The following is a 15,642-nucleotide window of genomic DNA, read 5'->3' on the forward strand; positions in this document are numbered from 1 at the left end:
ACTACTTTCTCTGCATGTCCTAAAAATCCCTAAGAAATTCCCTCTAAAACACCAACTGAAACCTATCAGGGAGCTATATTCGAGAAAGGGCTTTCTAATCAGCTGTGAGGTCATCCTGAGGTCACCTATCCCCAGCTCTGTGCCTGTACAGTGAGGGCTGGGCTTTGGTATGGGCATGAGAAACAGGATGAGAGAGGGTGAAGGCATCATATCGCCTGTGGCAGAATGGGTGACGGACCTGAGCTGGGAAAGCCAATCAGGCCACAGGTGTAATCTCTTCCGAAGGAAAACAGAAGGACTTGAAGGCTGAGGTGTGGAAAAAATGACAGCCCAAAAGGAGATGCTTTCCCCCGCTGAAAACACCCTGGGCGTGCCTTCTTCAGGACTGTGTGAATGGTCCCTGGAAACCCTGCTCTGTGCTTTAGCTTGACAGCCCTGCTAGAGGCTACTGCAGAGTTCTTACAAGCACTGCCTTGGGAAAGAAAGGACACAGACGAGCCCTCAGTGTGAGCACTGTGAGCACCGAGTGGCTATATCCCTGATGGAGCTGTGGTCTACTCGGTGGTTTTGTGGGAAAACACTGTGAAGCAGAGGACCCTGGGAAGCCACTGCACTGGCTGAGTCATGGAGAGATGGAGAGAGAAGTCAAATAGTACCAAAGGTGAAGAATGGAGGGAGCAGCAGCTGGGATCTTCAGGTGAGATCAGAGCCTGGTCACGGACAAAAGGAGAAGACAGGGTTTCTAAACAGAATCAAACAGCAGGAAGCCAGAGGGCGGCTGGAATAGAGACAGGTGGCTTGTGCTGACTGCTGCCACATCCAGGATAGCTTCAGAATGAGGCGACGGTCCCTAGGGAAAGAGACTGTGGACAAAGTGTAGGTGGAGACAGGGAGTGAGGCGGGGATCTGGCTGCACTGAGGAGCTGTGTCTGCTCCTTCAGACTGTTCTTAATATAAACTGTGATCACATGTGGGAGGGAGGCACCGGGTGAAGATCCTGTGTGCTCCTAGAAGGGAAAACGGAGTGGCAGAAAGGCTGTGTGCCCGGTGGTAGGAGAGGGCAGGAAGATGTGGGCGCAGGGGAGGTGGAGACTGGTGGGGAGCTCTGGGTTTCACCTGAATGAAGCTCCTTCACCAGGGATGACATGGTGTTGGTGATGGAGTCAGCAGCCACCAGCAGGTCATTGCGGAGGTTCCTCCTTGTACCTGAGGAGTCAGAGCAGATGGCAGTGCGGATGGGTGAGCATGGAAAAGGGCACCGAGAGATGCCCCAGGCAGTGCGGCCCTGGAGCCCGGGTGCAGAGGTGACTAGGGAGGGGGGGACTGCCGCAGGTCCGCATGCTCCTGGAACATTCGTCTTCTCCACCGGGAGAGCAGGGGCCTGGCAAGTCCAATGCTTCGAAGGCCCCGCAGCAGAGTTCTGGCTTAATGTTGCCCCACAAAGTTCCTCAGTCTCAGAGTGAGGGGCCTCCCATTTCCTTGTCCCCATTCCCTCCCCTCCAGACTCCCTTGCCCATTATTTAAGATTGTAGGTCTCTGGTTCCTCAGTGGGCCGCCGTGGCAAATGCATGCTTAGGTCCTATGGAAATCACTTCTTTTCCTGTTCTTACTTATTCTAAGGACCTTCGGGGACAAATGTGTAAGGAGCAAAGTCCAAAGGGCGAGGCATTTCCTGCAGGCTAGAGCTCAGAACCCAGGAGGCCAGCTGTCTTCACACGCGTGCCTGCAGACCTCCCATGGAAGACCAGCCTATCATGGAGAAGGACCCAGCGCATAACTTATTTATACTGTAAATCTGATTACTAAGGCCACGTTATCTGATCCTCCAAAGTCAAGAGCACAAAAGGAAAGCTGGGGAAATGCTGGCAGGGATCCGGTATGTGATTTCAGCCCCTCAGCTCTCCACAGACTTGCCTGGAAACTCACCTTGTGCAAAGGCCTCCTGTACGTCTCCTCCAACTCCACTCAGTGAATCCTGTGGGCCGTGGGTAGGGGTGGAGCCTGCAGACGTGGAACGCACGGGCATGGGCATAGGGCGGCCACCTCCATGAGTGGGTGATGTGTGAGGTGACCCTGTGGCTTGAGCCTGGGAGGATGGGAGAGAAAACATGTCATTTTGGGTGCCGATCTCTCTAACAAAAGAGGAAAGCACTTCCCAGCCAGGACCATGCTTTAAAAAAAAAATGGCCAGGACTCAGAAAAGGAAGAGAAAGAAGAGGGAAGAGGGCAGTGTGGGAGTAAGAACATTTTAAGAACAGGCTGAGACCTCGCACTTAGGAGGCAGGAGGATGGCTGGGAACTCAAAGGGCTGGGCTACAGAGAAAGTTCAAAACCACGGGGTGAAAAATCAAAACCAAAAGAAGAGGCTGAGAGAGGTTGGAAGCATATGGCAAGGAGAAAGGCTGCATCCAGGAAGATCCAAGAAGGAAAAAAAATTAACAAAAAACCCCACAAAGATCCTCGTGTTTGCATGTCAACATTCTGTACCCATCCTCATCTGATCCCACAAGTCCTGTGGGTAGAAACTGCCCATCTTTTAATATAACTTTTATAGATGAAAATCAAGATCACGTGTGAGGCTTCTCAAGCGTGTGTGGGAGGAAGTACAGCTTGCCAGGGGCCGTGGCAGAAGAACCCTTCCGCTCCGCGGCTGTACAGCAGCCTTCCTTCTCACGCTCAAGATCTCACCCCAGTAGCTGCCGGTCAGAGGCTCAGCTGTAGAGTGCCTCCTCGGCCTGGTCAGCAAAACTGCCATGCCTGCTCAGGGAGGTCTGTTTGAGCAGCCAAGGACCAGGAGAGAGCAGCCACATGCTCACTAGAGGGGGACCTTCCTCAGGAAAGCCTGGTATAGTTCTGGATTTTCCCCCCCAAGCTGATTATTAATCCTCTCCCCCTCCCTATGTCTTGACAGGGTCTCTTCTATATAGCCCTGGTTATCTTGGAACTATGAAGTCCAGGCTGGCTTTAAACTCACAGAGATCCGCCTGCCTCTGCCTCACGAGTTCTGGGATTAAAGGTGTGCACCACCACCACCCAGCTATTCATTACTCTTAAAGGTTTATTTTTGACTAGAGTCAGACTTGGAAGTAAAAGCTCTTGGTAAGGACAGCCTATAGCTCTTGGCAATCTGTTCCTGGTATTTCTCTTTGGTATCTTTCATTCTCTTGGCCAAAAGCTTAGCATGTTCTGGAGCCTCCTTATTTTGCTTAATATATTGTTTCTTCAGAGCGTTTGTGCTGCAGGATACATGGAGTAAACAAGGCGCTGAATCTTGGGTGCACTGGTTCTGGGCTTCTTACCTCCTTTGTTAAGGGTTTTCTGACAACATTGGTGGACATTATCTTTAAGTTTTCAGATTCTGCTAGCTCTTTTGGGTCCCAACCACTGAGGCACAGTAGTGTCTGTCTGTCAGTCCAGGAATATCCTTCTCTCTGAAAAATAACCGAGTTGAGAACACTCCAAACGGAGGTGCACTTTCCCTCTCCAGTTCTCCTGGGTCTGGAACAAGAATGCCACTCACTCCGCCGTGGGAAAACCTTATTTGTTGTTCACCCAGGGCATCAGCCGCTACTTCTGCGGCCATGCGCTTCTTGAAGAAACGTCCAAGTTTGTGCTCATTATACACTTCACTGTTTCTGATGGCCAGAGGTTGGGAAAGAGATGTTCACTTCCATTTTGACAGGGCTGAACCCCTAAGAGGTAGCTTGGAGCAACGGGGTGTGACAGTTCCCTGACCCAGGGTGGTCAGGTCGGTGGATTTTGTGGGAACAATGCTGGCAGAATAGAAGTGATAGTGAACACAAATTCCTGCGAATTCCCCCGGGGATCTAGCCCAGAAACACCACACACACAGAACATGCCCCAGACAGGCTGCCTGGAGGGACGCACAGGGCCTGCCCTCCTGTGCAGCTGTGTGGGTGCTGAATGGACTATTTTGTTTCCTATCGCTCCTGTTTTCTAGGTTTACTTTCTGAGATATGGCCTCAACTTAAAGATCCCCCTGCTGCGGCTCCATGCTGGGATTTTAGGAGCATGCCACTCTGCCCTGTTCTCTGTGATTCTTGCTGAATCTCTGTGTATGGGTGTCTCACGTACCCTAGGCTGGCCCTGAGCTGAGGACAGCCTTGGACTCCTCTTCCTCCTGCCTCTAGCTCCCAAGTACTGGGATCATAGGAACACCGTAATGCCAACTCTGTGTGCTTTAATTAAGAAATATAAAAGCTCAGAAAATGACTGAGTATAATACCATCACTCACCCCAAATGAATAATTACATACAATTTATTTTAATCTAAAATAGTACAGACAGACTTGAAGACTCCTTTACCACCAATTCTTCACAGGGTCAGTACCTTCATTCTTCCCTTTGGAAACTTCCTGTTTTTCTTACCAGAGATTTTGGTGTGGAACTTTTTTTTTTTAACCCATGTATTATATTCATAAAGATGAATATAACATTTTCATGCCTTTAAATTCAGTATGAATGGCATTGAACTACAATAATTACTTTTAAATTTGCTTTTATCACTTAGCATACTCTTAGAGAGTGAGCCATGATACAAATAAATATGAATTTAGACCCTTACTTCACATCACATTAAAAAGACAAAGCACCAGGTAGGGGTGGCGCACCTCTTTAATCCCAGCATGTGAGAGGCAGAGGCAGGTGGCTCTCTGAGTTCAAGGCCAGCCTGGTTACAGAGTGAGTTCCAGGGCAGCCAGGAATAAACAGAGAAACCCTGTCTCGAACAACCAACCAAACCAAACCCAAACACCCCAAACCAACAGAAGAACTTCAAAATGAAGCATAGTAAGTATTAGAGCTAATATTTCATAATTTCTCAAAGAAGGCAAAGGAAAATCTTATGCAAAGGCTTCTTGGACATAATACCCAAATCATTATGTTTAAAAGAAAAAGAGGGGGGCTGGGCTGGAGAGATGGCTCAACCAGTTAGGAGTGCTGGCTGCTCTTCCAGAGGTCCTGAGTTCAAATCCCAGCAACCACATGGTGGCTCACAGCCATCTCTAATGGGATCTGATGCAGGCACACGTGCAGATGGTGCACTCATACACATAAACAAATCTTTCTAAAAACAATTCACTTAAAAAGAAAAGAAAGGAACAAATTGTTTTGTTTTTTAATGTGTGTGTGTTTATGCTGCATAGAGAAGCCAGAGAGCAGTATTAGGCACCTTCTACAGTTACTCCCCTCCTAGTTTTTCTTAAGATTCATTTATTTTTATGTTATGTGGATGGGTGTTTGTGTGCCACATGTGTATCTGGTGCCCAAAAGATGAGTCAGACCCCCTGAAACTGGAGTTACAGATGGCTGTGAGCTGCCATGTGAGTGTTTGGAACTGAACCCAGGTCCTTTGGAAGAACAACCAGATTTTTTGTTTGTTTAAGACAGGTTTCTCTGTGTATCCCTGGCTGTCCTGGAACTCACAAAAGATCCGCCTGCCTCTACTTCCCAAATGCTGAAACTGTAGGTATTTCTCACCACATCCAGCATGGCCATGGCTTTCAACTGCTGAGCTATCTCTCCACCGTCCACCTGAGATGGGGGTCTCTCACTGAAACTGTGGTTCACTGATTAGGTTAGTCTAGCTGGCCAGCGACTCCCAGGAGTAGCCTTATTTCTGCATCCCCAGTGCTGGGACTACATGGTGCGCCACCATGTCCTTATTCTTTCAGGCTAAGTGCTTTTAACAAGCCATCTCCTTAGCCCATAATAAATGAGCTTGTTTAAAATTAAGTTAGAGATTTTTACCAAAATATCCAGAAGAGGTTTCAAATGTTCTTATCACAGGAAATTATTACCTGCTTATAATGATAGCTATCCTAGTTCATTGATACAATATATAAATTAGATCAGGCTATACTGCAGAGAGATGTAAAATTATCATCTTGATTAAAAAAAAACCCGTTTGCTTTTCAAAGTAAGTCATTAAACTCCATAAGAGGGGATCAACTAAAAAATGGCTCAACTATCTAAATAAATAAAACTAGACTAGCACTGGGGAGGCATAGGCAGGCAGAACTCTGAGTCTGAGACCAGCCTGATCTACATAGTGACTTCCAGGCCATCCAGAGCTAAAAAGAAAGATCTTGTCTAAAAAACAAAACAACAACAAAAAACCAAAACCAACAAAAAAAGCTTGAGACAAGAGAGATCTCGGTGTTGGGTGTGCCAGTAACCCCAGACCTTTGGAGAGACAGGCAGCCGGGTGTGGGGCTGGAGACCAGCCTCAGCTATACCAGGAGCTCCAGTCAGGACCACCAGGGCTGCCTGAGATCCTGTTCCAGCAGTCACAGCTGGAGAGATCACTGCTGTCAAAGAACTGGCGTTTAGATCCCTGTACCTATATCAGGTGGCTCCGAGGAAACCAGTGCCCACTTCTGGCCTCCATGGGCCTGTGTGTGCACACACACGTAAAATAATAAAATAAGTGAAAAGCAACAACGAAGGAGAGTGAAAGGAAGACACAAAGGGAGAAAAGTCTCAGGATGACATATCTGATAAGGGCCTGACCTCTCAATACAAAGAACTCTCCCGACTCAGTCATCAAAGGACAGATGATCTAATTACAAAACGAGCAAAAGATCAAGAAGATAACTCTCTAAAGATACAAGAAAGTACAACAGGCATGAAAAAGACCTTCGATGGCACTGAACACTGGGGAAAGAAATGAAGAAACGAGGAGAGACCACTTTACACCCATCAGGATGAATTCTACAGAAAAGATAACAAGTGCCAACAAGAACGTCGAGAGACTGGAATCCGCAGGCAGTGCCAACAGGAGTGTAAGATGATGCAGCTGCTTTGGAAAACGGTCTGGATACTCCTCAAAGGGCTGAGTACCACATAACACGGTAATTCCATTCTCAGATATATATATATATTCCCATCCAGGAGAAATGAGAACGTGTCTGAACAGAAGTCAGTGTCCAGATGTGCACAAGAACACTAACACAGCCAAAGAGTGGAAAGAACTCAGACGTCAACTGGGGAATGCCTTAAATAAAACGGGCTGTAGCCAGACAATGGAATAGTATTAGGCGATAAAAAGGAACAAAGAACTGATGACATCCACACATTGTGAAAACATTTTGCTAAGTGAAGGAAGCCATTAACAAATGAACACATATTCTAAATTTACACAAAAATACCCAGAGTAGGGAAATCACAAAGTATGTTAGTGGTTACATAGTTAAGAGTGGGGGCTGGGAAGGCTGAGGGAAGATTGGGAACGGGTGTGACGGTTCTTTTGAGACTGATGAAGTGATGGAGTTCTTAAACTGAAGGTAATGACGACAGTAAAACTCTGTAAATAGAGTTTAAAGACACAACACTGAACTTTACAGTTAAAAAGATGAATTTAAGTTGGATGTGCACCAAGAGGACGGCACAGGCTGAAAGAAAACATCCACAAATTCTATCTGAAGCAGAGCATACGGAGATTTCTCCTAACTGGGTAAGGTGACGCGCAATCCAACCTCAAAGTGGGTGAAATCTGAGCACACGTTTCCTCAAAGGTCTTCAGTGTTGTAATTATGTACACGCCAAGTCCCCAGGGAGAGGGACACTGCACACACAATGCTCTGCTCAGAACTGCTGAGGAGCGGCACAGCTGAAAAGGCTGGCAAGGGTGTGGGAACCTGAAACCTCCTCCTGCCGGGGCAGAAAGGATCTCGGCAGTTTCTGAGAACGTTCAATAGAAGCCTACCCACGTAACCCAGCAACCCCACTCCTGAGTGCTCCCTGAGAGAAATGAAAACGTAAGCCCACCTAAAGCATACAAATGTGTGCTGGCAACGATTTAATAGATCCTAGCACAGAAAACCCCAGAGTCCACTAACTTGGATTAATAAAAGGTGACTTGACTAAGTATTTTTTTATTTTGTGAAATAACTAATTTTTGTTTGTTAGTAATTATTAAACATTTTATCATTCCTTACTTTTCCAGAGTCTGTGTCATTTCTTCACAGTTGCAAGTGGATCCACTTATGGTCAGTTAATATTTTTTTTAATTGAGTATTTCATACATATATAAAAAATGTGTTTTGATCAAATCCACCCCAGTCCCTCCCCCCCTCCAATTCTTTCCGCAGTTCGCCCTACCACTATTCCCTCCCAATTTCATGTACTTGAAAAAAAAAAAGTCCTTAGTCCAGCATGTTGGTGGGTAGTTTCTCAGGGGCTGCATTCCTGAAGAGAAATGACTCTCTCCCTCTCAGCAGCCACCAGTATTTGCATATTAAAACTGCTGGAACAGGGAGTTGTAGTGATGGCTCAGTGGTCTCAGTGGTTATAAGCCCTGGCTGCTCTCCCAGAGGACCCAGGTTCAAGTCCCAGCACCCACATGGTGGCTCATAATCATCTGTAACTCCAATTCCAAGGGATCTAATTAACTAATTTTGACCTCTTCAGGCACCTAGAGCACACGGTGCACATACATACATGCAGGTAAAAACTCATACACATAAAATTGAAAAAAATAAGTTAAAAAAAAAGTTGGGATAGAGCTGGCAGGGGCTCAGTGAACTCTTGTCTGGTGGAGTAAGAGTACTTTGGTATTCGGAGTAGCTCAAAGACACAGTGTGTGGCTCATGGCTATGCAGTTGCTTCAGCCCTGCCTGAGAAGGAACTGGTCTTGGCTGGGGATGCCGTTGGTCCAGGGATGCCAAGAGGCTATTACTTTGTTGCTCAGACGGAACAACAATAACAAAACAGGAGTGCTGGTGATGCTGCATTCTCTCTGTTGACAGGACTGCGTCCTCACTGACCAGCAGGTCTCATACTGTCTTCTCTCTCTCTCAGGTGCACGACTGCCCCTGCCCTCGCCTCCTGACCCATGCATGCCTGCTGGGCCCCCAGGCATCAGCCTTCCTGAGACCAGGGCTCGGCTCCTCTGTGGCAGCATGGCCCTCTCACAATCCATGCCCGTACCACTGTGTTCTGCACAGGTTGGTGCGTAGTGAGTACTCGTCAGGCGAGGATGAGGGGCATCGAGTTTCCCACCCTTCCTTCTGTGATGGGAAGTAGCCAGGTCAGGCAGTGATTCCCCAGTGAGTGGTAATCTATCCATCGTTGGAAAATCTTTGTGTGAAATTCTCAGACTAGCTAACTAAATGTGGTAGCCAGACCTCAGACAGCCCAAAGTGACCCGCCACGCACATCCTGGAATAATCTGTTCTGGAATGTAGGCTGGGCCAAGTGACTTGCTTCTAATGAATCAGAAAAATGGACAGATGCCACTTCTGAGCTTAGGCTATAAAAGATGGTAGCTGTAGCCTGGGTGACCCTTGACTTTACCCTTACAGGAGTCTCCGTAGGGTTCCTGGCCCATAGGGGTTGTGATATGATTGCTATTACAGCATGCACCAACACGCTTGGTGATATGCTTTTCTTTTTTTTTTATATATATTTATTTATTATGTATACAATAGTCTGTGTGTATGCCTGCAGGCCAGAAGAGGGCACCAGACCTCATTACAGATGGTTGTGAGCCACCATGTGGTTGCCGGGAATTGAACTCAGGACCTTTGGAAGAGCAGGCAATGCTCTTAACCGCTGAGCCATCTCTCCAGCCCCGGTGATATGCTTTTCTAAGCCAGTTTTGAGATTAAATTGTGTAGCAATAAATAATCCATGCACCAAACTTACTGTGTTTTTGTTTTTTAAACAACTACTTTGGTAGACAACCAAAGCTGGAATTGGGTTGACAAAGTAGGCAGATGGATTTGGGGAGAGACTAGAACTAGAGGCCCCAATGACAGGCTGAAGGCCCCCAGAAAGAAGCCCATGGGAGGGAAGAGAGGCAAGGAAAGGTAACCAGGAAAACATCTTCCTAATGTGTACTGGGGGCCCTGTGACCAGTAGCCTGGACCAATACCCAGTCTCTGGCTCTCTGTCCGTGACTATCAGCACCCTGTAGCATGCAAGGCTCTGTACCCAACACAAAAGGGAAGTTGCAGTCTCTGAGATGCAATCCCAGCTCTTCCCAGGTGAGCACAGAGGGAGGCAGAGTGGGTCAGTGACAAGGGATTGGAAATAGAAGATGGAGACTGGCTTCCTCGCTCAACCGTATGGCACACACACACTTTCCCATTTCCGGGGTCCAGTTTTCTCATCTATGAACAGGAGGATGCTAGCTGGCACGGAGGCATTTTTCAGATAAAAAACGCTGTGATCCACAACCTTCACCACATCACTGCATGTCCCCAATGCCAAGTGGCCCGTGCTTGAATTGATTTGAAACCACTGTCAGAGAAGAGCACGCTCCTGAGAAGAATTGGCTCTGCAGCCATCTCTGTCTCAAGGTCACCTGATGACGTGTTCTGCTTGTACCTAACTAACCTTCCTCACAAGTCTAGCCGACCCCAGAGACGTTGCACACAGAGGTCTTGAAGTCGTGAGGCTGATGAGAGGCACAGGGAACAGGCTGCCCTGCGGGGCACAGGACTAGCTTTGGAAAGAAAGCTGGAGAAAAGAGCCTTCTGATCATGTATTGTAATTATGGACATGCCAAGTCCCCTGCACACACTGGAATGTCTGGTGCACACTGAGACAGTGCCTGTGGTGCACAGTGATCCTCTCACCTTGCTGTGTCTCCCTTACCGTGATCAGGCACTTGTCAGGCGTAGGCCAGATAGACACTGAGAACCCAGCTGTAGTACTGCAGTAAGGTAGACTAGCACCTTGTCTCAACAGTCAAGGCAGGCCCTCGCCACAGGGACTGCCAGGCTCTCCATTAAAAACAACTAGTCCAGGTGGGCGGTGGTGGCGCACGCCTTTAATCCTGGCACTCGGGAGGCAGAGACAGGTGGATCTCTGTGAGTCTGAGGCCAGCCTGGGCTACAAGAGCTAGTTCCAGGACAGGCTCCAAAGCTACAGAGAAACCCTGTCTTGAACCCCTCCCCCCAGAAAAACAAAATGAAACCAAAAACCACTAATCCAGCACGAGCAGTATATGAGCAGCACAGTGGGGTGGGTAGCAGGGGATGCAGGGGAATCCCCAGAAAAAGTAAAAGAGTTAGTGGGATGGCCCAAGGTAGGAGGGCCATTGGCCTTGGGAAGAAGAGAAGCCCCACAATACACTGCAGAACTTTCAGGATTCCTGAGACATCACTTGTAACACATTCCATAGCTAAGGCTGGCATCCGGCATGGTCAGTAACACATCTGACCAATAAGCACACACACGACAAATGTCCTATAACTCAGGTTCCCTGAATGCAGACACCCCTTATGGTAGAAACACTTCTGCCGGGGGTGTAGAGCTAGAGGTACACTCCGATCTGAGCAGCAGTCCAGTCTGCTGTTTCTCACTGTCAAACCAGCAAAGGCATGGAAAACTCAAGAGAGTGTGTGGAAATTACGTCTGTGTATTCCAGGGTCTTATGACCTATTTCCCTTAATGCACATAGAGACTGAGACCCACAGAGGCCAACCAGCGACAAACAAATCAGGAGGAGGCCTCGGATGGCTAGGAGAAGCTGAGTATGCTTGGATCACAACACCACAGTCCTAAGACTGAAGCGAACTATGGTTTCCCACCTCCCTTTGGTAAGAGTAGACATGGGCCTCTACCACCGAGCTGCAATCCCAGAACGACTGTGATTTTCTATAGAAGAATCAACTTCATTTCCAGTACGTACAAGAAACGTAGGAAGGGAGGATGCAGATTATGACTTGGTCCCTTATCTAGAACACAAACCAAACACTGGAGCCGAAACAGGTACGGAGTATGCCAGAGAAGGTGAGCTGAGGACAGGGATCCCTCCCCAGAGCAATGAGAACTCAGACACAGAGGCAAAGGATCTGCCAGAGGACCAGCTGCAGAGAGAAAAGGGCATTGTCTTTAGTAAAAACGACCAGGGTGCAGCTCTTGCCTGCCTTTAGGCATCCCCAGTATGGTGGCTGGCACACAGTAGGGACTCCATAAATAAATTACAAAAACCTCCTTTTTTCCTTCTTTTCTGTAAGGAACAGGTGAGATTATTTTAATCTCCTTGGTACACTTTATAGTCAAGCAATCAAGTCCAGGGAGGCCTGTGGTAAAATGGCTAAGGTTGAGAGCAAGCCCTCCTTCCGCCAAGCACCCCAAGTCCCCCAGCCTGACTGTTAGCATGGCAACAGGACGGAGGACATTTTAGTCTCCGGCTCTCTTCCTGACTCATGGATACCTGCCAGGCAGCAGATGGCCTGTGTGGACCATTACCTTCACTTTGCCGCAGTATATTTAAATTAAACAAACTGGCCTTTTTGCTGCTGATTGTCTGATGCCCTCTTAGAAAAACAAAAACAAAATCCGGGGAGAAGAGAGCTGTAAGTCTGAAATGTAGGCAAGGCAACCGTGGCCGTGAGGAGAATGGGAACAGATAAAGAACGGGCTCAGAACGTCTCCCCCCCCCCCCCCCCCCCCGGAAGAACAGGTAAAAGCTCCTGCCCCTGAGCTGGCGCTGGAGGCAGATCTGTGCTGGGAATACGCAGCAGCTGCGCCACGCACTGTGGAGACAGGGTAGCAGGGAGGAGAAAGGACCATCAGCAGTAAGAAAGGCAGCGGGATGCATTCTGTCTGGGCTGAACTGAAGCAAGGCAGGAGGCGCCTGAGCATCCTACCTCAGCAAGTGCCCATTTGCAAGAACAGGCCAAGTGTGACCTTTCAAAGGCAAATCTGGTTTCTAGACTCCTCACAGAGCACTGAGGAGACTATGATGTTTTTCTGCTCTGAGTTACCATCCCCTTGAAATTCTCTGGGCTTCTGAGAGAATCCACAGTCCTCCCCTCTTCTTTTTGTCTACTCTGCATTTCCCCTAAGACTTCTGTTGATGGTTTCAGCACTGACTCTATGCTGGAGACCTCCAAACCTACCTTGCTGGCCCAGTTTTCCTACAGGAGTTTTAGCTGTACAGCTGTAGTATCTAGTAGGCTGTTCTACTTGACTGCTTGGTTCGCCACATAACCAAGAACATGACAGCAAGATCACCTAGGCCGGAACAATCAGCTTCCACTTGTTCTGTTGGGAGGGACCTCCATTTTTCCCAATTCTGGGGTTTCAAACCCAGAAGCTGTGCTCACTATGCCTCTTCTCTGGATGTTTTGCTGAGATCTAGATAGTAGTTAACGTCCTGGAGGGTGTGTCTCCTAGACGCTCAGTAGAGGGGATTTCTCCAGTCCAGTGTGTGGAGAGAGATTCCTGGAGACCCTGGGCGGCACTTATCATACACGTATTATGGCCAGGAAAGGAAAAGGCAGAAAACACAGTACAGGATGGAACTCTCTCTTAACTTGTCTTTCATGGAGTAATAAAAACATGGTTATGTTCCTCAGATGAAGAACTATTTCTCCTTCCAATCGCTCTGACTGAAAACTCCTTGCTGACGTTCAAGGGGCTCTATCTATGGGAGTATAATTATACTTCCTCTTTTTGCAAAGTGAAACCAAAACCAAAAGAAAGAACTGCTGGGGCCCTACAGTGAGCATAAGCATTTGAGACCGAGGAACAGAGCCGTCTGCAGGCCACTAGATCCAGTGGTCAGTCTGTGTGCACAGGGACAGGACCCATGGCAGAGGGTTGAGAGACTGTCTTGAAGTACCAAACATCAATCCCTGTTCACCAAAAGTCACACACACCCCCTCCACAGTTTTAGGGTGGCAGGAGTGTATTTAAGGCTCAGGATGACAACGACTTGGCTTATATTTCCGTATTTAAGGCCTCTGGTTTCTGCCACACTATTGAACGCTGGGCCCTCACTGGGATTCCTACTGGTTGTCCTGTTGCTGCCCTGTGTTGTGAAGATCCTGCAGCTCTAAGTCCACAGGACCATCCCCTTCATGTGCTCCAGCAGATCACTGATGGGACGTGTGTTGAGGTGGGCAAACTTACAACCCTGGTTCAGGGCCTGGGTAGTCTGCCCACCAGTTCTCCCCAGTCCTCACTACCAAGGTGGGCTCTCCCTCATTGCCCTGGCTAGTTCACTCCTTTCAGAGATGAGCAAGGGTAGGGCCAGTTCCCCTGCTTTCACATCCTCAGGGTCAGCTCTCCCACACCTATAACTCCAGGGCCAGCTATACTGTGCTGCCCAGGCGAGGTGTAGGAGCCACTCTTCCCAAGGGCCGTAGCTGGTGGGGGGCAGGGGCAGCTTTCCTGCTCTGATGACCTCAGGGCCAACTCTCCCACCTGCCTCAGGCATTGAGGCGGGGAGGGCATCTTCCCGCCCCATGCTGCCATGTGGCAGATGAGGGGTAGGGCCAGCTCTTCCAAGCTCACATTCTCAGGGCAGCTCACCTGTATGCCCTGCCAATAGAGTGAGCTCCACAGGGCTGCTCAGATGAGGTGCAGGGCCTGGTTTCCCAAGTGTCAGAGCTGGTAAAGAGAAGGGTTAGCTTTCTTGCGGGCTGGAAGTGGTAGTGGCAAGGGACTAGGGCATCTTTCCCTCATCCCCACCACCACACATACCACGGATGAGGGAGGTGGTACCACCTATGGCCCTCTCGTGCCCTCAGGGCTGGCTCACCTGTGCCTCTGTCTATAGGGGTCAACTCTACTATGCTGCCCAGGCAAGGTGCAGGGCCACTTCTCCCCAGTGTTGCAGCTGGGTTTAGTCCCTTATTTGCTGCAGGTGTTAAGGGATGAGGGGAGAAGGTAGCATCCAAGTTTTTGAAGTAACAGTTCAATCCATCACTCTCAAATTCTTGTAAAGTCAAATAACTTTATAATACCATACTATAACAAGTATATATTTAGCCCTTCTACCCTAGGTTCAGTCACAAGAGTTTCTAAAAGTCTTTAGGATGACCAGAATGTTAAGAGTGTTTATAAGCTAAAGCAGCTTTAGGATAGGAGCTAGGTGCCAGAAAGCCCACAGCATGATTGGTAGAACTTGCGGCCCTCTCCAGACCTCTGAAGAAGGGGAACAAAAATGAAGCTGATTACCAATGGCCAGTAAATGAATCAACTGAGCCCATGAAACAGAACCTCATCACCCTCAACCAAGCGGTATACAGAAGGAACTCTGGTACTGGGGACCGTCTAGACCTTGCTGTATGGACCTCTTTATCTATCTGTTCTTTTGTATCTTTATACCATCCTTCATGTTGAACTGGATACAGAAGAAAATGACTGACAATCTGCCAAGACAGACAAAATAGCCTTTCAATTTCCTGCTTCATGGAAAAGTCTGCCAGATACTATGGACCAATAGGCTAAAGATGGATGCTCCAACGTTACAGAAGAACTTTGGGTAACTGTCCAGGCAGCGAGATATCTCTGTCAATTCTAGAACTTTGGAAGTTGCTTACAATGTACTTCCTGTTTACTTAGGTAATATTATATCCTTCTGGGGTCTTTGAGGAGTTGAAGACAGATAGTTACAGTTTTCCTTAGTTATGAAAAAAGATAAATTAGATATAAAACTTTGGATTCACAAAGATAGGATAGATGATAGAGTATATTCCTTAATTTGCCAAACGTTAATGGACTAAGTATTGTAACTGTAATTCTTGCTTGATATCTGTTTTCTTATATGTAATTTTACTATGTTAAAGTTAAAACCTTCCTTCTTATATAGACAGAAAAGGGGTGATGTTGTGGGATTCCCTCTATATGCTATGAATATGTTTTATTACCATTGGTTAA

General features: G+C 47.8%; 1 protein-coding gene across 7 annotated transcripts in view; it reads right to left on the reverse strand.

Annotated features, from left to right (window-relative positions):
- The window catches only part of Dtnb (dystrobrevin beta), a 209,024-nt gene that overhangs the window by 5,891 nt on the left and 187,491 nt on the right, over positions 1–15,642 (reverse strand). For 3 of the 7 annotated variants that reach the window (XM_075955708.1, XM_075955706.1, XM_075955705.1), the window contains 2 exons: positions 1,927–2,086; positions 1,117–1,206 (listed from right to left, as the gene is read on the reverse strand). In XM_075955708.1, coding sequence (XP_075811823.1) covers positions 1,117–1,206; positions 1,927–2,086 — 250 coding nt within the window. Of the gene's footprint in view, positions 1–539; positions 1,207–1,926; positions 2,087–15,642 lie in introns of those variants that run through there. The other 4 variants (XM_075955702.1, XM_075955703.1, XM_075955704.1 and 1 more) reach the window with 2 other exon arrangements.

Source organism: Microtus pennsylvanicus, chromosome 21, assembly GCF_037038515.1.
Source record: "Microtus pennsylvanicus isolate mMicPen1 chromosome 21, mMicPen1.hap1, whole genome shotgun sequence".
NCBI classification, from domain to species: Eukaryota; Metazoa; Chordata; class Mammalia; order Rodentia; family Cricetidae; genus Microtus; species Microtus pennsylvanicus.